General features: G+C 46.6%; 1 protein-coding gene across 1 annotated transcript in view; it reads right to left on the reverse strand.

Moving 5' to 3' along the window:
* The window catches only part of Arsb (arylsulfatase B), a 163,746-nt gene that overhangs the window by 81,246 nt on the left and 58,812 nt on the right, over positions 1–23,688 (reverse strand). Inside the window, exon 5 of the mRNA XM_038322608.1 lies at positions 2,456–2,699. Coding sequence (XP_038178536.1) covers positions 2,456–2,699 — 244 coding nt within the window. The remainder of the gene's footprint in view (positions 1–2,455; positions 2,700–23,688) is intronic.

Here is a 23,688-nt window from a genome sequence, read left to right on the forward strand (position 1 = left end):
AAAGATTAGAAGGTTTTTTTTTTTTTTAGTCTACTGACTTCAAGTACCTGTTAATGAAGATGTTAAATAAGACATTTTAAAATTAAGTGTGAATTTGTGGCTATGCAGGGGTGACCTCAGATCCAGCTTTGTTCGAGGGTTATCTCTAGTTGAAAAGTTGGAACATGGGCCAATCCTTTGAATTTTGCTGCTTGAAAAGCGAGCCTTAAATTTTTATACATTCCCCAGGGAAAACCCGGAATTTGAGAAGCACAATTATTTAAACAAAGGTATAAAGCTGACAGAATCAGACCACCTTGGTTTTGGAAGAGCTAAGACCTTCCCTCATCCTTCCTCTTAGAGGAGATGCTGTGCTTTGAGAAGCAGGAGGGCTCGGCTGAACATAACTCCCATCTTTCCTAAGCTCATGAGACTGTCAACTTTACAGTTCACACATTAACAGCCGCCAAACGCCCTCTGCATGACATGATATCATTCTAAACACTGATTTAAAAATTAATTATATTTATCTATTTATTTATCTAGTTAGTGTGAAGGGTTTGTGAGAGTACACCAGCCTCAGTGTGCATGGTACATGTGCGTGCATGTGTGTGTGTGTGTGTGTGTGTGTGTATGTGTTTGTGTGTATGTGTGTGTATAATGTATGGGAATTGGTTTCATCCTTGTACCACATGCATGGAGGCTGTCAGGCTTGCAGCAAGCACCTTTACCTGCTGAGACATCTCAGCAGGTCCCTAGATTTTTAACATTAAAATGACTTTGGAAAAAAACAAGAATATTTAAAAGAAAAGAAATGGCTGGGAGGTGGTGGCGCACGCCTTTAATTCCAGCTCGTGGGAGGCAGAGGCAGGTGGATCTCTGTGAGAGTTTGAGGCCAGCCTGGTCTACAGAGCAAGTTCTAGGACACCCAGGGCTATAGATAGAAATGCTATCTCAAAATACCAGAAAGAAAAGAAAAGCGAGAAAGCAAGAAAGAAAGGAAGAAAGAAAGAAAAAGAAAAAGAAAGGAAAGGAATGGAAAAAAAGAAAGAGAGAGAGAAAGAAAGGAGGGAAGGAGGGAGAAATGGAAGGAGGGAGAAATGGAAGGAGGGAAGGAGGGAGGGAAGGAGGGAGAAATGGAAGGAGGGAAGGAGGGAGGAAGGAAAAAAGAAAAGAAAAGAAAAGAAAAGAAAAGAGCTATACGCTCAGCAGCGAGGGATCAGTTCAATTAACGTATGTGCAGAGTATTGTCACTGTAACTCTGTGAACATGGATGACCAACTAGGGATTAGATAGGTGTCACCAGTGAGTGCAGGGGCCAGTGGTCAGCTAGGAGTCTGTTTGAGTCCCCACCCCACAACGCTCACACGTACACACAACCTTATAAAGAACCACGCACACCAAGACTCTTCACCCCTGTGTCCTCTGCTGTGCATTTCCTCGGAAACCTGAAACTTCACTATTTTGAACTCAAAAAACCATAGATGAAGAAAGCAAAGTATGGGTGGTTTACAAGAGGACACTCGACCAGCGACCCCCAGACAGAGCTCGGCACACCAAAGAGGCTGAGAATCCCAGTACTATCCAATTTGTTGTTTCAGTAAATACAGCACTTCCCATGCATGTAATTTTATGTGTAAACTGGATCTAGGTACTAAACCACAGATGCACATGTTATTAAACACATGCTGAATACAGATACCATGCTCGAGGTTTCCTTTCCATTCTCCAAGGAAGCACCCTCCAGCCTCCAGGGCCTGTGGGAGAGAAACGAGCAGGACAGCTGCCATCGCTCCAGCTGAGGACAGGCCCTGCTCCTGCATGGCGTCCCCTCTCCCAGAGCACAGCACATATTTCCTTCACACTTCTTATCTCCTCCCAAAGGACCCGAAGTGTCTCACTTCTTTTCCTGGCTTTAACGCCCTTACTCCCCGCCCCGACACACTCCACAACGTAAGCTTCTTGAGAGCCAGCATTTTGCTTGAGTTATTTCTAATTTTCCAGAACCCAGAACAGAGCATCACATAGTAGATACTCATCAAATAGTTATCAATAAACTTAGTTCTCCAGACTGCAGTGTCCCCAGGCTCCCATCCCATGCTTTCATCTCTGTTGAGTTCTCTATTTTTCCAGCTGGTAACAAGGTAGAAACCCTACCATCCTGCAGGGAGCCAGCAATACTCTGTCCTACACTAAGAAAAACTTCTCAGCTCTAAAGACCCTCTACAGGAGAATCCTGTCCTTTGCATAAAACACAAAACCAAAATGCCAAAAGTAAGATTTAAAAATATGTAATGACAATATTTGAAAGAAATATTTGAGACTCATTTCTTTTTCTTAAAAAGTGGGGGATGGGGAGTCTTGTATGTCTATGCTGGACTGTCATCCTACAAAGCAAAGTGATTATTCTCCATCAGCCATGTTAAGTTGTTGGAGTTTCTGTCCTGGAAAAGAATGGGGAAAGGCATGTAGGTACCTGATGGTTCTCCACACATCGAAGCCATCCAGAGGCTTGGTCCCGTTGGTGCTTCCCCGAGCCAGATTCACCAGTGTTGGAAGCCAGTCCGAGATGTGAATGAGTTCCCGGCTCTTCACGCCTTTCTGTTTCAGCAAGGGGCTTGCCACAAAGCTCACTCCACGGATGCCTCCTTCCCACAGGGTCCATTTCCTTCCGCGAAGCGGCCAGTTGTTGCCCCCAGACAGAGTCTGCCCACCATTGTCTGAAACACAGATAAGCCTCAGCATGAGCAGATGAAAGATATCACAGTAGAGTCACTTGTGTAGAGCCCTAACAGACAAAGATGTAACTGGGGAAGCTGAGGTTGTGTCGGAGTGGGGTGCCATATGCCACACGATGAGAACAAGTCAGAACCACAGTCTTGGGGGTGGGAGCTTACTGTGACCTTATACAAGAATACTCCTGCCAGGACATCCAATCCAATAATTGTCAACCTTGGACAAGTTCTGTTCTTGTTGCTCAACTCTGTGGCCAAGGACTATTACTTCAAAATAACTTATGCAATCTTCCTCAGTTTTCCTTTAAAACATCCCAGGTGCCAATCTCTTTAAACGTGCCCAGAGTAGCAAGAAAACATGTTCCCATTGCGACGTTCCCTGCTCTCAGAGAAACTCATGACCTTTGAGATTCTGTTTGGTAGTTAGGGGGATAAGGACAATGCTTCCTCTCTTTAAAGAAGTTAATTATGTGTGTGTGTGCCAGTGTGTGGGGGCAGAGGGCCTACAAATTCAGGTACCTGTGGAGGCCAGAAGAGGATGTCAGATGAGCCACCTCATGTGGGTGCTGTAAACCTAAGCAGGTCTTTTGTAAGAGAAGCACACATACGTAGAGGCTGAGCTATCTCTTCAAACAGTAACGCTTTCATTTCTCCTCAGCCTGTCTTGCCTCCCATCTTTCAAGCACTTTGCATAAGGGTGGGGACGACGGTGTGGCCCAGCTACTGAAAAGTGGTCAAGAATAGGAGGCTTCCACGTAACTCTGGGTAAAGGGATCTTGAGGAAGAACGGTGTGCCCTCTTCCCTTCTCCCACGGGACACCGTCCTCCAGGACCAGACACAGCCAGGGTCCCGCATGACACTCATCTGGTAAAAGGCCTTTCATCCTCTATGAGCTCTACAGTGTAGATGGAGGCCCGGACAAAGCCATGGAGGAATCTCACGGGCAGAGGACAACCATGCATGCACAGGAGCACGAGAGTTGGCCTTCCCCGTGTTCATGAAAAGAAAACTCAGGGGAGTTTCACTTAGTGACTCCAAACCCCTTCATGGGAGGACAGAAAACCTTTTAAGATTTGTCTTCCAGCACCAGGCATGGTGGACCATGCCTTTAATCCTGGCACTCAGGAGGCAGAGAAGGTAGAGGCAGGAGGAGTTGAAGGCCAACCTGGTCTACAGAGCAAGTTCGAGGACAGCCAGGGCTACACAGAGAAACCCTCGAAAAGAAGAAAGACAGGTTCATCTTGAAAGAGAACTTCTAACCCTGAAGCTGGTATCTCAATTACCAACCCACTCTCTGGTGACCTTTCTTATGTGAAGCCCTTTCTTATGTGTGAAAGTCACAGTTTCTCCTGACCCTGCAAACAGCATGGTTGGGAGGGGGTTGAACCATTTCCTCCCTTTACAGGGTGGCAAGGTGAAATTCCACTGTATGCTGTACCAGGAAGAGAAGGTCTTGCCCAAGATGTCAGAGGTGTGCAGGGCGCTGGTGTAAACAGGGTGGAAGTGGTAAGACCCACAGACACTGGGTGGCTTGTGAGCCAGGTGCGAGCTCAGAGGGAAACACTGAGTTTGGCCTCTAGAAAAACTGCAGTGATGGTTTCTTGGTTACCAAATTTGTAGAATCATATTAGTTTCCAAAGTACCCAGGGGCTAAGGTGATTTCAGGTACATACTTACATAACCTTTATTTGCAGGTATATGATACTTAAACATTGCTTCTTTTAAAAATCCACTGTTGTCCAAACGACCTACAGGAGGGTGGCATATGATAGAACCATAGAACGTTCCACACGGTCCTATTATCCTGGAGGAGTGGCCCAAGACAACCAGGGGATGCCTGAAACCCAGGTAACCACACTCTGTTTTTTTCCCTATACATACCTATAATAAAAGTTCGATTTAGTTTCTTTTGATTTTTACTTTTTATGTGTCTGGGTGTTTTGCCTGTATACGTCTGTGCAACATACGCACACCTGGTGTGGAACTCCGGAACTAGAGTCACAGTTGGCTGTGAGTCACCATGTGGGTGCTGGGAATTAAAGCCGGGTCCCCTGGAAGAGCAATCAGTGCTCTTAACGACTGAGCCATCTCTCCAGTTCTATATTATATACAGTGACTATTTCTAAGTTAGGCATAGTAAGATACCAACAACGATAACAATAAAACAGAGTGATTATAATACATTGTTACAAAAGCAGGTGCGTGCTGCCCCAGCTGAGGAAGGGAGATGTTTTCCAGCCCTGGAGCTCGAGGCAAGCCTCAACAATACAGAAAGACCCAATCTAAAACTCGAAAAGCCATGTGGCTGTGGTTTCTCTCCCGCACTATGGTACCACACTACATGTTGCATGAAGGAACAGTTCATGTACTAGCATGATGGTAGACTTCATTGCAATAGGTGTCTCCATGCAAAAGAAAGTACAATTTAAAACTCGGAGTTTATTTATTTTGGAATGAATTTTCCATTTACTATTTTCAGTGGACCATGGTGGACCCTAGCCGATGAAAACAGTAGAAAACTAAGCCGTAAATACAGGGGCCTCTAGAGTATGGACTGTGTCTACAGGAAGCAAGGAAGCATTAACTCCACATCAGACAGCACGGATTTCACAGGATCTTAAGGTCTAAGATGGGACAGAGACATAACTGACAGCTAATGCCAGCTGCTCACGAGCTGGGTGACCAGGGACAACACGCTACCTCCATTTCTTCATTGTTCCTGTTTGAAAGTGAGAATGAAATGCTAGCTGGGTGTTCCGTAAACAGTAGTGACTGTCATCGTCCTTCATGCCCATGGCCACGCCAACCCTCTAGATTACAATGGTCCTGCTACTGAGAGAGGAGGAAGAGGAGGACTGAAACAGTCGAGAATGGAAAAGCTAATGCTCCAGGCTCTGGCTGACCCCCGGGCCTCTGCCCCTTCAGTGCCAGGCCCTGGTGTTCCTAGTGTAGTGTGGGCTTACAAAAAGGCTTCATCTCCCTGATCAAGTCACGAGTACCAGCAAAGAACGAGCACACTCTTCCCATGAGACAGCAGGAGGAAAGTCACTTCCAGGGGGCTACTTTTCCTGGTGTTGGGGGAAGATATTCAAGGCTCCACTGCCGGGGAGGCTTCTCATGGAGTCACTGACACACACACACACACACACACACACACACACACACACACATTTGGTTCCTTGTCCTGCTTCATGAAGGAGAGTGTAGGGCTAGGCTAGATAAAGGAAATACCTCTTCGGCATGTGCCTGGGTGACAACGGATCTCATCATTTGATATCAATGACATATAAGACCATTTCTTCAAACTCCATTGCATTTTTTTAAGATTTAAAAAAATATGTGTATGTGTGTGTTCTTCTGTGAGTTTATTGCACAACAGGTGTGCAGGTGCCAGAAGAAGGCCTTGGATCCCCTGGGGCTGGAGTTACAAGCAACTGTGAACTGCTATGTGGATTCCTGAAACCAAACCCTAGTCCTCTGAAAGCTGCAAAGGCTCTGAACCACGGAGCCATCTCTCCATGCATCCTGCACTGCATTTTCTCCTCCCCCAAAACCTAAGGACCAAGTCCGCGTGCAAGTTTATGAAACCCACATTCTATGTCATGTTGCCTTCATTCTCACAGAGTATCAGGCCCCTTCAGCCAAGAGAGCACACTGCAGAGAACTGTTGTGTGCTCAAAATTGCCCTTGTAGCCGGGCGGTGGTGGCACACGCCTTTAATCCCAGCACTCGGGAGGCAGAGGCAGGCGGATCTCTGGAAGTTCGAGACCAGCCTGGTCTACAAGAGCTAGCTCCAGGACAGGCTCCAAAAGCTGCAGAGAAACCCTGTCTCGAAAAACCAAAAAAAAAAAAAAAAAAAAAAAAAAAAAAAAATTGCCCTTGTAGCTGAGGGATGCTGAGAACGAGAGAAATAGTCTTCCTCAGAGATTAGATAAACCACCAACTGGCTATCTAATACCAAATGGTTAGCCCTGAAAACATACACACAAGTTATGCTATGCAGACAAAGGAGGTTGTATTTATATTTTTAGGAATATACACATATATGTATAAGATAATGACAAGACTGAATCTGCAAAAGAACAAGGAGGAGTATATGAAAGGGTTTGGAGGAAGGAAAGGGAAGGGGCTTTATAATTATGTAATTATATTATGAGCTCAAAAATTTAAAAGAAGTAATTTTTAAACGCACCAAAGTGGAGTGGTCACAACCTGGTGTGTGAATGGCTGGGGTGGCACGGCTGTGAAGTGGCACAGTGCCACAGACGATGCCTGCTGTTGCTTTTCTGAGCAGACACGGGTCTTTGAAATACTAGTTAATGCGTCCCTCGGTTCCATACACATACTCGTTTGTGCTCCGTGGAAAATACCGGACGGTAGTAATGGTGGAGATCAGAGGTGGTGGGGCCGAGGGCAGCTATGTCTGGAATCTGATCCTAGTCTGACTGAGGGAGTCAGGGAGGAAAACACTCCTGGATGGAAACCGAATCTGGCCACTGCTGCTACTGCAGGAATTGAATACATCTCCACACAGCACGCTGCGGGGCCAAGGCAGTGAAGGAGGACTGTTTTTGTGATTAGCTCACCGTGATGTTTCTGCCATTAGCAATGATAAGGTCGCCAGCACCAGTTAGCACCATGGCTTCCTGTTTCGGTTTCTTGAGACTGCTCTGAAGGAAAGAACGGTCAATGGACACACCTGTGACTTCCACCTGCATCTTTAGCGGCAAAGCCAACTGCAGATGTGCCAGGGCGGAGGGAAGTTTGGCGCCTCCTGGGGGTGGAATCTCTACACAGCAAGAATCATGCGCTCTGATAAAACAGTAGAAGGGGGGGAGGGGCCCTGTAGTAATCATTAGTCCAGATAGAGATTTTTAGAGGGACTATAAAAACACTGTACTCAAACATCTCTTAATTCTCCTTCCCCATTCTCTACATAGCCAGAGTTAATTTTCTCCTGTTAAGAATTCATTTTCAAGAGAAAGTCTGGTTTCATTTTCTGACGGGCTTATGCAGAAACTTCCAAATCAAAATAAGATGACTCCAGCTTTTCGGGCTGGAAACTATGAAAGTTTTTTTCCAGAAAAACAGATCCCCCCGCAGCAACATTTTGGCAGACACAAAACCTAATTATAAAACCTTTGCTGTCTAGAAAGAACTGTCAAAATAAAACAAATGCTGTCAGATAGAGACCGTAAATCTTACTTTATTATTCATTATCGAATAAAAATAACTGTCAGAAATCATGGAAAAGCATCAGTTAGCCAAAGGTTCGAGAGAAAAACATTTAAGTCTATGACACCAACACCTCATCTGGATACAGCTGATAAAGCCTGAAATGACAACACCACCAGCTTACCCCTGCTCCGACAATCTAGTGGCTTGACCGTGTGACACCACCCTGAGCCATCAGCCTGATGTCCCATGAATGCTCTGGGCCAGGCTTCCCCAAGATCCCCTTCTCCCACAGACCTGAAAAGCAAAGGAACCTTCCTTATCCTCTCAGGAGCCCAGCCTTCTCTCTACACAGGGCACGCTTGTGGGTGTGAAGGGTCGTATGGAAAAACGCCATTCTGCAGAGGACAAGGCTTTGTCCCAAAACTGTACCTACTGGTTGATAGTTGGTCCCTTTTGTTTTGTTTTGCCAAGACAGGAAGGTCTCTCTGTGTAGCCCTGGCTGTCCTGGAACTCACTCTGTAGACCAGGCTGGCCTCGAACTCACAGAGATCCACCTGCCTCTGCCTCCTGAGTGCTGGAATTAAAGGCGGGCGCCACCACTGCCCAGCTGGTAGCTGATTCTTTTGGATTCATTTTCTATATTACTCAGGTGCAAAGTGGAAAATCATTCTAAGTCTTAGCATTATCTAAAGGTCTGGGGAAAGTCAAGTCTCTCGCACTAAAAGATTCTGAGAAAGTAACCAACAAGCCGGAGGCTCGAAGGGTTGGCCTTCATCTTACCACGGTCAAGCTTCTTTGCCTAAACTAGACAAGCACTCAACTCTGCCATGGATAAATCCAAATCGGCTCTCCAGTTTATCACCTACTGCCTTGGGTCAGGCACATCCCTCAAACGGGCTCCGTGGATAAGCAGGATTCATATCACCTAGATGCCATCAGAGGTATTCTTATAAAGATACAAACCTATCAGGCCACACCTACATGTAAAGATGCAGCTGCTTTCCCACCATAGGAAAGGTAACTTCAGCTCCTGATTTACACACGTGGTCTCACCCTGCTTTGTGGGTACTCATGCCTACCAAGTCTACCACGCTTCAATCTCGTACAACTAAATTCTTCCACCATCAGAACACACCACGGCCTTTCAGGCTAACTCGATCTTTGTACGAGTTAAGTTTCCTCACATAAACACATCCTCCTTCCTTTCTGCTGGACTCAGATTTTAAGGCCTGAGGTTAAATATCAGATCTTTCGTGAACCGTTAGTAGCCCAAATAGCCTTTCTCTCTCCTAGACCACACATTTATTTCTATAACTCCTGGGGCACTTGGCTCAATTGGCTCTTGGTGGTTCTTTTCTTCCCTATAACTCTGCTCCTTGGGGCCAAGAAGGAAGCTCTGCTGTTCGTGTTTGCAAGACCTGGAAAAGGACCATCTAACAGAAAGAGAAGCAAGTAAATGAAGAAGCACCCGCTCCAAATAGTGAGTGCTGGCACTGAAAACCAGCGTGGGATGCTGCAGGCTCTCGAAGTCCCTGCCTGGCCAATGCCTGACCTTGACCCTCAGGATGGAGATGCTGCTTCAATCAACAGATGGTCAACTAGCAAGTGGGGCCCAGGGCCCCAGGGCCGCAGTGCTGATGTAAGCATCCCACCTGGTATCTCAGTCACACTGAGGTTTAGGGGGGCTGCTCAGGAGCCCTTTGGAAAGTACTGACCTGGAAGAGACTCTCCAGAGCATGTTATAGCGAATCTGCTTTGAGTTCTGCTATTTGCCAGGGCCACCCTAGCTCTAGAACATGGCAGCCTACGTACAAGACACACAAACTCTTCATGCTATTAGTGAGAAAGAGATGAGAGCCCTTCTCTGTTAGCAGTAACCCGGGCTGTCCAAAGAGAGGGACTGAGACAGATGCAGAGCTGGCTCCGTGGTTGCAGCACTGACTACTTCTGCAGGGGACCTGGGTTTGGTTCTCTGTATCCACTAACCCCAGCTCCAGGGAGCTGACAGCCTCTTATGACTTCTGTGGGTACCAACCCATGCAGCTACAAATAATCCAAAATAAATCTTAATTTTTTTTTTTTAAAAAAGCTGAAACCAGAAGGCCTTATTCAATTACATGGGTTCCTGAGACGAAGGCTAAGGTCTCCTTTAGTTAGAACGAATTAGCTGTATCTTTCCTTTTGTAGTGCTGTGGGCCGGGGGTGGTGAGACAAATGCTCTGTAACTGAACTGTGCCCTCAGCCCAACAAACTAGTCATAGGAATCAAGGAACTGAATGACGGCTAGATAGGAACGAAATCCGTCTAGCTGTTTTACGACCGCTGTCATTTTTCTCCACCGTCCCTACTGTGACTTCACTAACTTCACTGAAACACATCCAAGTGACAGAGCTGTCAATTGGGCCAGGATACTTAATCTCTGAGTCTGGGAAACAAAGCTAACCAAACCCACCTTACCACAGAGTCTGGCAGAGAAGCACCACCTAGCAAACATTCGCTGTTTTTGTTGACAGAAGCCACCAGAGCCGGTAAAGGGCGCAGAGCAGACTGCCCCGACATTAAAGACAGCCTAAATTTAGGAGCTGCATTCTTAGGCTCTCTCCTTATCGCCCTGCTGGATTACACACTACACTGTGAGCAGAAGGCTGCAATGAATTATGATGGGTTTTGTTATTATTAGGGAAAACTCAGGATGATTTCTTTCTACGTCTACGGGTTTAAATGAAGTTCATCCGTTAACCGTGGTTCAGCAATGACGTCCTGAGATTCAAATGAAGCATCAGAATCTGAGTATTTATCCAGATGTTCATCTGAGCTTCTGTAAGGCTGTGTGGTGGTTTCTTTCCTCAAGGAGGGTAAGAGCTGTGAGCCTGGGCTCCCAGCACACACTTCTGTCTTGTTCATCTTGATAAGCCAGCAGCCAGGGGAGGATCCTGCTGAGTGGGCTCCAAGAGGATTCTGGGAACGTGGGAGATTTGGCAGCTAGTCACCAAATAACTGACCTGGCCACCAAAAGAACAGAGATAAAGGAAGATGGATGTGAGGAAAAGCCAACATCAGGACTGGTAGGATCCAAAAGAAAGACTGTAAATAAAGCCCTTCCTCATTTGCCCGTAGGCATGTCATTGCTTAGAATAATGAGAGACCACTGAGATCTTATCTCTCCTTTGAAGTGTGCTGAGGGCACAGAGGCAGAAAAGTCTGTGAAAAGACTGAGAGCATTTGTTCTCTGGAAGTCATGGTGGGTCTGGGAACCGGAAAAGCATTCTAATTTACTGCACTCTGTTCAGTGGATAACTTTTTCTGAATTTAAAGCTTTGGTATCCAAAGATTTGGGAACTCTGTCGATGCAGTTGTAAGATCAGCACAGAAGGTTTCAAGCCCCTTGCTCTTAGTGGAGATAATGTGGGTTTACTCTTCGTATTCCGGGTCCTCTGGTAAACGGTACAGAAGGGTCACATCTGCTATGCTAAGCAGAAGTACCAAATGTTTGTTCTGGCCTTATCTTCTCTGTCTTTGCTATGGTTTGATCTTACAGAAAATACTTAATTTTAAATTTTAAAAAAAATTAACAAATTTCCAGAGTCTAAGAAATTTTGGGTCTTCTGAGGGTTCTAGAGTTTCCTGATAAAGGGTTTGACTCTTCTTTCAGGCTTGAAACCTTTCTTGGCGATCAGGTGACTCTTTACTAGACTGTTGCTTATCTCTCAGTAGTGCCAAACCAAAAACCAACAAACTGGCTACCACAGAAGTGCTTGAAGGTTTGGGACAGCAGGGAGACACTGAAAATACTATTAACAGATAGGAAAAAAAGAGATGTCATTTTGGAATAGGCATATTACCTACATACATGGTGATGAAAATGAAAGTTGAGGCCAGTGAGCTTCAGAGATGTCTAAATCAGAGAGAGCTGGAATATTCCATGTAGGCAAACATCGGCAATCTTGTTTTTATGCTTCCAAATAAGGAATGTAAGCTAAACGTGTCAAAATCTATGGAGCCCTTGCTAAATGGCACTCTTGGGGTCAGCATTGTACTGGCTCTCTTAGGGTCACTTAGAAAGGTCAATGAACCTAATTGAGAGGCTGGGCAGTTCCGTTTCCCCAGAACACTTCTCTGAAGCTCTGCCAAATGCTAAAGGATCTCACTGGGGGTTGGAGTTCCGCATCAGGAGAGGCAGGCAAACATAAGAACTGACCGGGAGGAAACACTCATGGCAGACACAAAAATAACTCTATAAGCCCAAACATGAAGCAGTATAATTAGAAATTTCAGATGCTGAGCACAAAGAAAAGATTTCCTTCAGATCTGCAGATGACGCCTGCTCTTAAGGCCAAGAGGACGAAACCCTGTGAGTCCCTAGGACACTGGACTTCCATGCAGGCAGAAGCAGCCCTCTGACCAGCGCAGTGGGAAGGAGGGTGAGCTCTGGACACCAGGAGTCCCTAGCAAGTGCAGAAGAAGAATGGCTGGAACAGAGAAGCTGGGAAGGAGGCTGCTCTCTGTGCCCAGTGAGGTAAGGGCAGATAAACAAGGCAGGGGGCAAGAGCATGCAAACAGTCACAAACAGTATGCCGCCAAGACCAAACAATCAGCCAAAGCAAAACATGTCCTTGAGTGGTCACATCAGGCTCCTGATGTCCCAGGCCATGAGACAAACGTCCCTGAGAGGTCACAACAGGCTCATAAGTCCAGGACATCAGACAAACATCCCTGAGTGGTCACAACAGGCTCACAAAGTCCAGGCTATTAGACACAATACAGGGCCGCTGTCTCACACTCAAGTCTACTGATGTGGGTGGTGACCAGCCTCTGAGCAGGCTAGGATCCTGATGCAGCAAGAAGCTCAACACTGTCTCCACAGACGAATGGAAGAAAAAAAAAAAAAACCCGAGCACTGTACACTATGTTTGTTTTTCCAACATCAAGTGTTGCACTTTCCTGATAAAGGAATTATTATACGAAACACATTAGAGTAAAATGTTAGAACGATGACCCCTCTTCATTGAGATAGTGACAGGCGCAGGGCTGAGTATTTTAGACTTAGGGAAACAACTGTTATATTTCATAGTCACATCATGGATTCTGTCTATATCGATATAAGGTAAATCTTCACAAATGTTTCTTCCAGAATCATCTCCATATGCACATGAAATCTATGCTGGGATAAAGTAATGTTAGGCTTGGATATCAAAAAAGAGCCACTCGTAAGCAAACAGGATGCCCTTGGTGACTTTTATCTCCACAGCAATAATGCTACCAGATAGTTCTTTGTGATTCCTGTCACTTCAACCCGGGAAGCATTCAGGGCAGTCAATGCCTGTCCTCTGGGGACAGAGAGTGAGCAGATGACACCTGGATCCACCATTCAGAGCTGGAGGAAGAAAGAAGACAACAGAAAAGACAAGGGAAGGAAAGGAAGGCAGCTGCATCCCTATGAAGACACTCTGTCCCCCACCCTGGAAACCCTAGCCCAGTGTAGAACGCCAGTCATAGGAAGAGTGGAAAGGGTGACCTCACATCCCTGAGGAGACGGGGTGGGGGGTAGAGGAGGGAATAGCGAGATTGTGTTTTCAGGTGCCAAGTGTAGTCATCAGATAGCAATGGCCACACCAGGGCATGGGGGAAACTCAGGTCCACCCGTGAATGTTCTATCTGTCGCTGAGAAGCACACAAATGGACGTGGAGGTGGTCCAAAGAGTCTCTGCAGCAGGGAGCACCCGGCATGGTCCCGAGGGGTGAAATGGAGGTCTGGCAGGAACAGGAACGTTTCACCTGAGGCTGGTGTAGGAGTGAGGGACTCCTACCGGACACTCCTACCTCCTGTCCCAGCTCTGGTGTGATGACTTCTTGCAGAGGAGCCAGCAAAAGAGACAATAAATTAACTGAGATAACTGTGCTGACTGCAAACAGGTATTGGTTTCTGTTAGCTGACTTCCCTGGCCAAGTGACTTACATAGGCATTGGCTTAGGGTTCTGTGGGCTGTGAAGTCCAGAGCTGCGGCTCTAGGATCCAGTGAGGGCTTCCCTCAGTGTGACATAGTCCCGCGGCAGGAAGCAGGAGGACCAAAGAGACAGAAGAGAGATTTTACCACAAAGCTACCCCTGCAGAAACAGCCTTAATCCCTCCATGACCACAGCACTTCTTAAAGCCCCCGACTTTCAAACACAGACACAGAGGCAATTAAACCTCAGTTTAAGAAGGGATAGAAAACCCATAACACGAGGTGGCTTCCACACAGCAGAATAGGAACCCGGGCAGTCCTGGAGTCCCTGGGGAGGAAGGAGGAGTCACATGCTGCATTTCTAAGTCTGAGCCCTGAAATCTGGGGTCACTCTACTCATATCCGATCATTTGGATCTTAACAAAGGTACTAAGGTTAGCAGAGGGAAAGTCAACAAGAGAGGCTAGACTCTGGTGTGTTAAGAGCAAAACAAAATAAATAACCAAGACAATAACAAAACAAGCCTTGGCCAACCCCTACTTCAACACATACCTTAAAATCTAAAGACAGTTCTATTGCAATTCAACAACAAATAGACAAAGAACTCAATTAAAATATAAGCAAACGATACAAAGAGACATTTCTCCAAAGAAGGTGTATTAGTGGCATGGCCGATAAGCATGTAACAAGATGCTCACATTGTTACTTAGTAAGTAGGCAGAAACCAAGACTACAGGCGGTACCACATGGTACTCAAGAGTCCATGAGAAAAATCAAGCCCCACAGCGTCAACATAAAGCAATTAGAACCAATTATACTGCCGCTGGGAATGCAACACCATTCAGCTGCTGGGATTGAACACTATTCAGCTGCTGGGAATGCAACACTATTCAGCTGCTGGAAATGCAACACTATTTGGCCGCTGAGATGCAACACTTTTCGGCTCCTTGGGAGAACATTTACCTGGCTCCTCAGAAGGTTAAACCTAGAGGTCCCATGTAGATGAGTCACTTTTGTGACTAATACATTACATAAAATACATTAAAATAAATTAAAGGACAGAAAATACATTAAAGGACAGATTCATGTTACAAAATGGATGAACCTTGAAGACATTACACTAAAGAGAAAGTGAAACATAAATAATCAAATACTATATGGTTTTATGTATAGGACGTGTTCAAAACAAAAAAAAAAATCTATACTGAAAAAAGTGATGACTGCAGGATTGGGAGGGGCAGGGGCTGGGAGCAACTGATAATGGGTACAGGATTTCTGCTGGAGCTGATAAAATGTCCTGGGAATTAGATAATGACAGGGAATGCACAACTTCGTGAATCTACTAAAATCCAGTAAACCGCACACTTCTTGATTTTATGGTAGGTGAATCATAGCTCAGTGAGCAATACTGTGTGATGTCCTAGATGCGCTGATAAAACACAGACGGAGAAACTGAAGAGGCTCAGTGGACAGGGGAGCACTGCTGCTCTTCTAGAGGACCTGGCTTGGGTTCTCAGCATTGATGTGGTAGCTCACAGCTGTCCGTGACCACAGTCCCTGAGCTCACAGCTGTCCGTGACCACAGTCCCTGAGCTCACAGCTGTCTGTGACTACAGTCCCTGAGCTCACAGCTGTCCGTGATCACAGTCCCTGAGCTCACAGCTGTCTGTAACTACAGTCCCTGAGCTCACAGCTGTCCGTGACCACAGTCCCTGAGCTCACAGCTGTCCGTGACCACAGTCCCTGAGCTCACAGCTGTCCGTGACCACAGTCCCTGAGCTCACAGCTGTCTGTGACTACAGTCCCTGAGCTCACAGCTGTCTGTGACTACAGTCCCTGAGCTCACAGCTGTCCGTGACCACAGTCCCTGAGCTCACAGCTGCTCGTGACTACAGTCCCTGAGCTCACAGCTGTCTGTAACTACAGTCCCTGAGCTCACAGCTGTCCGTGACCACAGTCCCTGGGGCTTGCAGCTGTCCGTGACCACAGTCCCTGAGCTCACAGCTGTCCGTGACCACAGTCCCTGGGGCTTGCAGCTGTCCGTGACCACAGTCCCTGAGCTCACAGCTGTCCGTGACCACAGTCCCTGGGGCTCACAGCTGTCCCCCTGGGGCTCACAGCTGTCTGTGACTATAGTTCCTGGGGATCACAACTGGTGATCCAATGCCCCCTTCTGGCCTGCACAGGTACTGCATGTATATGGTACACATAAATACATGCTTGTAAACACTTAACAAACTAAAAATAAATAAATCTTTGGAAAAAAAACACTAACAACAAGAAACTTAGGAGGAAAAGGTTATTTGGCTTACATTCCATTCTATAACCCATCACTGAGGGAAATCAGCACAGAAAAGGAAGAAACCTGGAGGCAGGAACTGAAACAGAAATATGAAGGGGTCTGCTTACTGGTCAAGGGTCTCTCTAAGCCATGTCTTTGTCTCACTACACTTGTGCATAAAGCTAGTAAGGCCCATCGTGGTGTGAGAGGAAGCAGGGTGATCACGTGACTTCAAAAGGAGAAAGTGCAGTTCCTGTCGGCTGCTGGACATCATTACAAGGGAGCAACCATGACTCCTGGGGCAGCAAATGGACTCTCCTGGACAGGTATTCTAAACACCGTCCTATCGAAGTCCAGAGCTTTCAGGACATGGCAGATTCTTCACTCCTGTTTTCACGGGTCTACCACAGTGACTTGGCTTCTTACAAATAAAACACACATGCACTCACATGTGTACACACCAGCAGGTATGTTCTGGAGCCAGGGAGTCTCTCTCGATTTTATAGACCCTGACTTTGATAACCCATTTCTCAGTGGAGTCTTTTGGGGGCCAGCTGAGCCTACAAAACATCCATCTGGCATGTGAAACAAAGCATTCAGATTTGGAAAGCTTTTTGTATGTGGTCAGAGAGCCTGCCTCATTGTTTGTTCCATTTTTGGCTTCCTGAAAGTTTAAATATGAATCAAGTGGAAAATGACTTCAAAATACATAAGGGATTACACAAATCTTTCCCTACCTCCCATTGCCATGGAAATAACCCTCTTAGACACGAAATGGTGGTGCTGGCACTTTCCTTTTTGTTTTAAAATTACAGATGATAAAAATCCAATTATTCTACATGCATATCTATGGATTTTGACAGCCACATAACAGCAAGCATCCTCAGAAATGAAGCACCCCGGAGGATCCTTGTACAGAGTCCAACCCCTGATATTCTCTCCATCTTTGAAATTTGCTTTTGTTAGAATGTTTTGTTAGAAAAAAATATCTCACCGTACAATCTTAGCCTCGCCTCTTTTCCTCGGCATAACATGTTGGCAAGCCGTCCACGCTAATGCCTGTGGCAAGCATTCCTCAGATGCAGTGGGAAGCCCCACACGTGTTCACCATTCACTCGTTAGTTACAGAAAATGGCTGTGGTTTTCACCTGTTATCAGTAAAGCTGGACTGGGCGTGCAGCTCAGCGGCAGAACACTTGCCTGGCACAGGCGAGGCCCTGGGCTCGACTCTACGCACTGAATGAAAATGCAACAAACATAAAGTATAAATTTTAAAGTAAAAAAAGTCTTTTGAGGCAAGGCTTTCATTTGTCTTCATTTGGCCTCAAAGTACAAAGCCAAGGATGACCTGGGGCTTCTGATCCTCCTGCCGCCACCTACGTTCTGGGACTGCAGGTGAACGCCAGCACTCTTGTTTGCTGTGGTGCTGGGGATCATGTCCATGGTTTCACAGGGCTTCTGCAGCTCCAAAGGGGCTGTGCCCTCGGCCCTAGGGTTTACATTTCACAGAAACAGTTTCGTTTCTCTTGGCAGAGCCAGGCAAACAGGACTGCTGCCTTTAAGGCATTCTATTTCAATAGTTTCCAGCAATTGATGATTTGAGTAATTTTTTTTTTGTACTTTATGGTGTAGGTTTCTCTGACTTTCTATTCTACACGACCCCTTCATTAAATCCCCAATGTCTTCCGTCACTACTTCCATCATTCCATTCATTATATGTTCTGCATCGATATTCTTTACTCTGGGAAAGCTAACGACAGACCGATCCCTCTTAATCCCCACCCTTTAAAGCTGTATCATCCCCACGGACCCATCTTGAATTTCATTGGTGCTTTCCATTGTCATCTTCATTTAGGCCACTAAAATATATTGTGAATTTCAACAGGACAGTTTTCAGTTAGAAAAACTGGGTTTGCTGATTTAAGTTGCTGATTTGTTTGGTTGTAGCGTTTCCCTCATCTCACGGAGCAGGGCAGCAATGCTTGCCTGACAGAAGCAGCTCCAGCCTGACTTGGAGAGGCCGCCTCTCCTTACAGCAGACAGTGGCGACCATGGAGACTCAGGTCAGGCCGCCCAAGATGCAGAGAATATGGGTGATGGATATGGCAAGGGCTCAAGCCTAAACAAGTCACGCATACCACACCCCTGAGGCCCAGGGAATACTGTGGAAGAGGAGGGAGGAGTGTGGAAGAGCCAGAAGATGGGGTACGGGGCTACAAAACTCCATCCTCTAGAACAGATACAACCACTACAACAGTTAACTCCCATCAACTGTAGTTACTGCACCGGACCCACAAGACCAGTCAAAGGCTCACATGGCTCTCCGCTTTACCTCAGAACTACTGGCTATTAATAGTTTTTAATAATTCTTTAGTTTTCTGTCCTCTGCTGAGCCACCAGGCTCCAACAGGCAGCTTCATGGTCACACACATGGCCCTAGTTAATCTTGGTAGGTCACAAAACAAAACAGATAAACATGAACGTGTGAGAGAGCTTTGGGAGGAGGGCGGAAAAGGCAGACGTAGTAGGCATGGTAGGGCGATAGGAGATTAAAGTGGTTTGTTTACCAAGTATACTCCTGTGAAACCATAAAAAAATAATTAAAATTTTAAAAATATTTATCTTTGAATTCCAGTATTCAGCCCATTTCAGAGATGGTCATCTACACTTAGATTTTTGCTCTGGGTGCCAGTTTTTCATGATGGAGTAAATTAACACAAAAGAAAGCTGTCCTGGCAGAGAAATCCCAGGCAGGAGTTGCTGGGAGTAAGGCACTTGTGAGGGCATCTGAAGACAAACCTGGAGGGGAGCACCCGACTGTTTGTGAGCCAAGGCATTCCTCCACCTGGAACCGCCACACAGACCACAGCGGCAAAACAAAGGCTTTGAGGACTCTTCCAGGCCCTAGACTAACCCAAGTGTGTGGCGGCTCAGGTCTGAACCGTCATTATCACCACTGTGCGCAGACACTGCGGAGCAGGCCCACACTCAGATTAACCGGCTTGAGGCCTGCGCAAACAAACACACCCCTTGAGAGGCTTTTAGCAAAACACCGTATCCCAAGTACTCAGGAAACAATTAGAAATTAATCTTCGTATGGAGAACCTCAGCTGGAGTTTATGCCGAAGCTGGGTCAGAGAGCAATGAGAGAGAGAGGCGAGCAGAGAGGAGAGCAAAGAGGCATGAGTAGACAGACAAGAGAAAGGAGAATTCTCCGTGATTTCCAGGGCGGTACTGATTTCTTCACTCACTACTGGAAGTAGGGTTTTCTACAAGAGAGCACTATCAGTGCCTGCTTCGTGTTTCATGGGCCAGAGCTGAGAGACAGAGGAGACGATATAAACAAGGAAGTCACCCCAGCACAGGAACTAATAAAGCCGAGCTCACTGCTCGTCTGCCGTCTGCCCTCACGAAGTCTCCGCTAGTCTACAGCATCCAATTTTCGGCTGTCACGATGGATGAGCAAGGCAAGCCTTGGCGGGCTGACTCCATCTTAGCTAGCCGGGGGAAGGCCGTGCCATGGCGTGAAGGAGAACAGGCCAAGGGCACGTGGGTTTTAAAGCCTGTGTCTGGATGAACGCAAAAGAACCCTGTAAGGTAAGAAGAGAAAACGACGATCTGAATGCCCTGATTAAAGGCTTCCTAGGCTGCACGGCTGTTAGTGCTGTGGAAACAGAAGATACAGGTTTAGAAAGTGATTCCTGCTCTCCAGGAACACAACTGTGGGAAACCTGGCCCAGGGGGAAATGTATGGCTGCACACAGTGGAAAGTCAACAAGACGGCACAGGAAGAGGAGGAGGGGAGAAGAAAGCTGGGGTGACATGCGGGCCAGGCAGCTCCGTGCTGGGCCTTCATGGAGACCAAAGGCATATTCCACCCGGGCCAGGAGACCTTGACAGGGTAATTATTTTTCTCCAGATGGTTTTGTCGTTTTAAAAAATTATACAGTGAGATTATTTTCCTAAAAGGAAACCAAGAGGCAGTTCCTAAGGGCATTTTTTTTAAAAAGTTAATCCTGACCCTGATCTTGCCTTCCCATCTCTGTGCATGGTAGAAAGGGCCTCAGGGTGGGAAGGGGTGGCCCAGCTGAGACGAAGCGAGTCACGGTATCTTCACTAGGGAGTCTCAGTGACCAAGGTAACTCAGCAGGTTGCTGGCACTGCTGTGTGCTTTGGCTGAGCTCAAGCATTTGGAAGTTCATGTCTCATATTCTATCTGGGTGTACTCTTACCAATCACGGACTCTTTATTCTAGGAGAGAATCTAGTACGTTAGAAGCCACTTTTTGCTAAGCATTTGGAAGGTCTTCGCAGAGAACCCCCGCTGGAGGCCAGCCCCACGGGGGAGAGGCCCTGGGTAAGCCTTCGCACAGATGGCCAGGAGGAACGAGGAGGCCAAGTCCACGGTGAATTTTCACTTGCAGCTGTGTGGTAAGCAGCTATGCATGCTGGTGGCTCAATAGCTGTGGGTTTCCAGCTTTAAATTCAGACGTGGATGTAAATCTTTTCAAAGGCTGAGCATACAGTGAGATCAAAGGACCCAGGTGAGGTCTGAGCCCATGATGACCTTGTACTGCAAACCTGAGCGGGCGGGATCTCTATGAACCTGAGCATCCAGTGCACAGAAACCAACCTGACAGATCTGACAGGTTCTTCCCGTCGTATATATTTTTACTTCCATCTAGTAAGGCTTTGTGCCAGGGTCCTGGTTTTTCTTTTCTGCTGCTCAGATCCAAAATGTATGCTCGCCCAGCCATATTGGGTCATGTATGAATGGCAGGACTACGCATCACACTTGTGCCTTTTTTTCGGAGTTTGGGCTGGAGCCCTCCTCGTGTTGGAAAAGACCATGTGTCCTCGGACTCCCACCCCACCCCCCTATTGCACCCCTCCCCCATTTGGCCTGCTGGTGGGACTCTATTCTGTCACTTATCTAGCATAAAATAAACATAACAATCTGGAGCTAATTTAAGTGGCTGGCCATATCAGGATACAGCTGGGAAAGATTTGAAGAAAGGGCTGACCGGGAACAATAGCGCTGTGAAGTGGAGCTGCGCGGCGCGGCATGGCGCGGCGCAGCAGCGCGCACAGGAAGGCCGTTGCAGACAGCCTGGCAGACAGCTGTCAGCCACTCCAATAACAATCCCCAAAGCCAATGAAAACGGGCAGGCTCTGAGCAGGCAGCTCGGCCGGAACACCAACAATGAAAACAAGGGATTATAGGGTGTTCTGACTTAGTGGCTAGGAGTGTCAGGGCCACCCCTCTCTCGGGAGCCCTCCACAGGGCTCCTGACCAGTGAGGCCTGAAGATGAATTGCAGATGAGACTTTTCATTTCTCGACTACGCTGGCCAAGATTTTTTTTTCAAACTCATGCATACATACTGGCTTTATCCTGACTTATGAATTCAGCAAGGCCCTCAGCGGCACATCTGTTTTTGACATCAATTTCTTCCACTCTGCAGGATGACTTTTTTTTTTTAACTCTTTGGGGGACTCTGGCTAGACCTTAAATTTCCTGGTGCAACTTGATGGAGGTGAGAGGGCTTGAGGGAGTTAAACAAAGCGGTGTGCTGTTCTTGAAAGAACTTGTGAACGCTTTATATTAAACCAAGCCAAAAAAAAAGTGTTTGGGGGTGGGGGAGGAACCACTTCGGATGAAGCTTTAGACAAAGATCCAGTCAAGAAGGGGTTCTCTGAAGGCTAAAGGCAGCAGAGGGATTCCTGCAAAGAGATGGAATCAGAAGCAAGGAGACCTGACCCTCATCAACTCTTAGCACTAGGCCAAGGCTTCTGGGTCAGTTTCTTCATCTTCCCCTCACCATCATTTAATGTCTGATGTATGCTCATAACTCTCTCCTTTCAGAAAGAGTTCTACTTAGTGAAAATTCCCCTCTGACAAGAGTAACTTTTGGGTCTACTGTGGGAAAAACTTCATTCGTTTCAAAGTAATTTTAAAAAGATAACCTAACCCTGCTGTCCTAAAGCAAGCAGAACGACATCCAGGAGATGTCAATAGAAAAATTAACCAGCTGAGAAAAAGAAATAAAGGTTTTATTAGTGACCACTCTCACCGTTTTAAATCGTGTCTGCCACATCACAGTAGATCACTGAAATAAGATACTCATGTTTCCATAATGGAAGCTAAGCCTAAAATTTCGGTGTATAGATAAGTTTTCAAACAGAAGAAATGTGAAAATGTCTAGAAAGCACAAGGATGGGAAGACTGGAAAGTATTTCTCTAAAGAATATAGCACCCAGGGCCGGAGTGACAGCTCCACAGTTGAGAGCATGTACTGCTCCCCCAGCATGTGCTGCTCCCCCAGCATGTGCTGCTCCCCCAGCATGTGCTGCTCTCCCAGAGGACGCTGGCTCGTTCAATTCCCTGCATCCACACTGGGCAGCTCACAGTCGCCTGTAATTCCAACTCTAGGGGATCCAACGTCCCCTTCTGACACTGCACACACTGCACACACGTGCATAAACCCAAAAACAGACACATACGCTGTGCCGGCTAGTTTTACGTCAACTTGACACAAGCTAGAGTCGTCTGAAAGGAGGGACCCTCAGTTGAGAAAACGCCTCTCTAAGATCCAGCTGTAAGGCATTTTCTTAGTGATTGAGGTGGGAGGGTCCAGTCCTTTGTAGGTGAGAACACCCTGGGCTGGTGGTCCTGAATTCTACGCTAAAGCAGGCTGAGCAAGTAAAGCCATGAGGCAGAAGCCAGTAAGCAGCCCCCCTCCACGGCCTCTGCGTCAGCTTCTGCATCCAGGTTCCCGCCCTGACTTCCTTCTGTGAACACTGATATTGGAGTGTAAGGCAGCTTGCTTTTGGGCAAGGTGTTTTCACACAGCAGTAAGAACCCTAACTAGGACACATACATATACAAAACATAATTTAAATTCAAATATATATTTAAAAATACAACATCCAGTTAGGCTTGATGGCATAAACCTGTAATCCAGGTACTTGGGAAGTGGAGGCAGGAAGATCACAGATGACACAGTGAGTTTGAGACCAGCTTGGACTACATGGAGAGAGAGAGAGAGAGAGAGAGAGAGAGAGAGAGAGAGAGAGAGAGAGAGAATATGAATGCATCCTTAGTATTTTTAAACCACAGCAGCTCGATGGTTATGGCCAGCCTGGTCTACAAGAGCTAGTTCCAGGACAGGCTCTAGACACTACAGGGAAACCCTGTCTCGAAAAACAAAAAAACAAAAAAACAAACAAAAAAAAAATAATGATATCACTTTAAAATGAAACCAATTTTTTTCTGAAAAACCAATTTTTTTCTTTCTAGGAAAATGCTCCAACGGTTGCGTGCAGAGTTACCCGGAAGACTGTTGAGGCATAGATTAGGGTCCCACTTCAAGGGCCTCTGGTCCAGGGAAGAGACCAAAGGTTTGTATTCCTCCTAGGTTCCCAAAGGTGCTGCTCTCGCTGCTCCTGTTGAGGCGGGGTTCCACTGTGTAGCCCTGGCTGTCCTGGAACTCGCTCTGTAGTCCAGGCTTGTCTTAAACTACAGAAATCCACCGACCCCTGCCTCCCGAGTGCTGGGATTAAACGCGTGC

Source organism: Arvicola amphibius, chromosome 3, assembly GCF_903992535.2.
Source record: "Arvicola amphibius chromosome 3, mArvAmp1.2, whole genome shotgun sequence".
NCBI lineage: Eukaryota > Metazoa > Chordata > Mammalia > Rodentia > Cricetidae > Arvicola > Arvicola amphibius.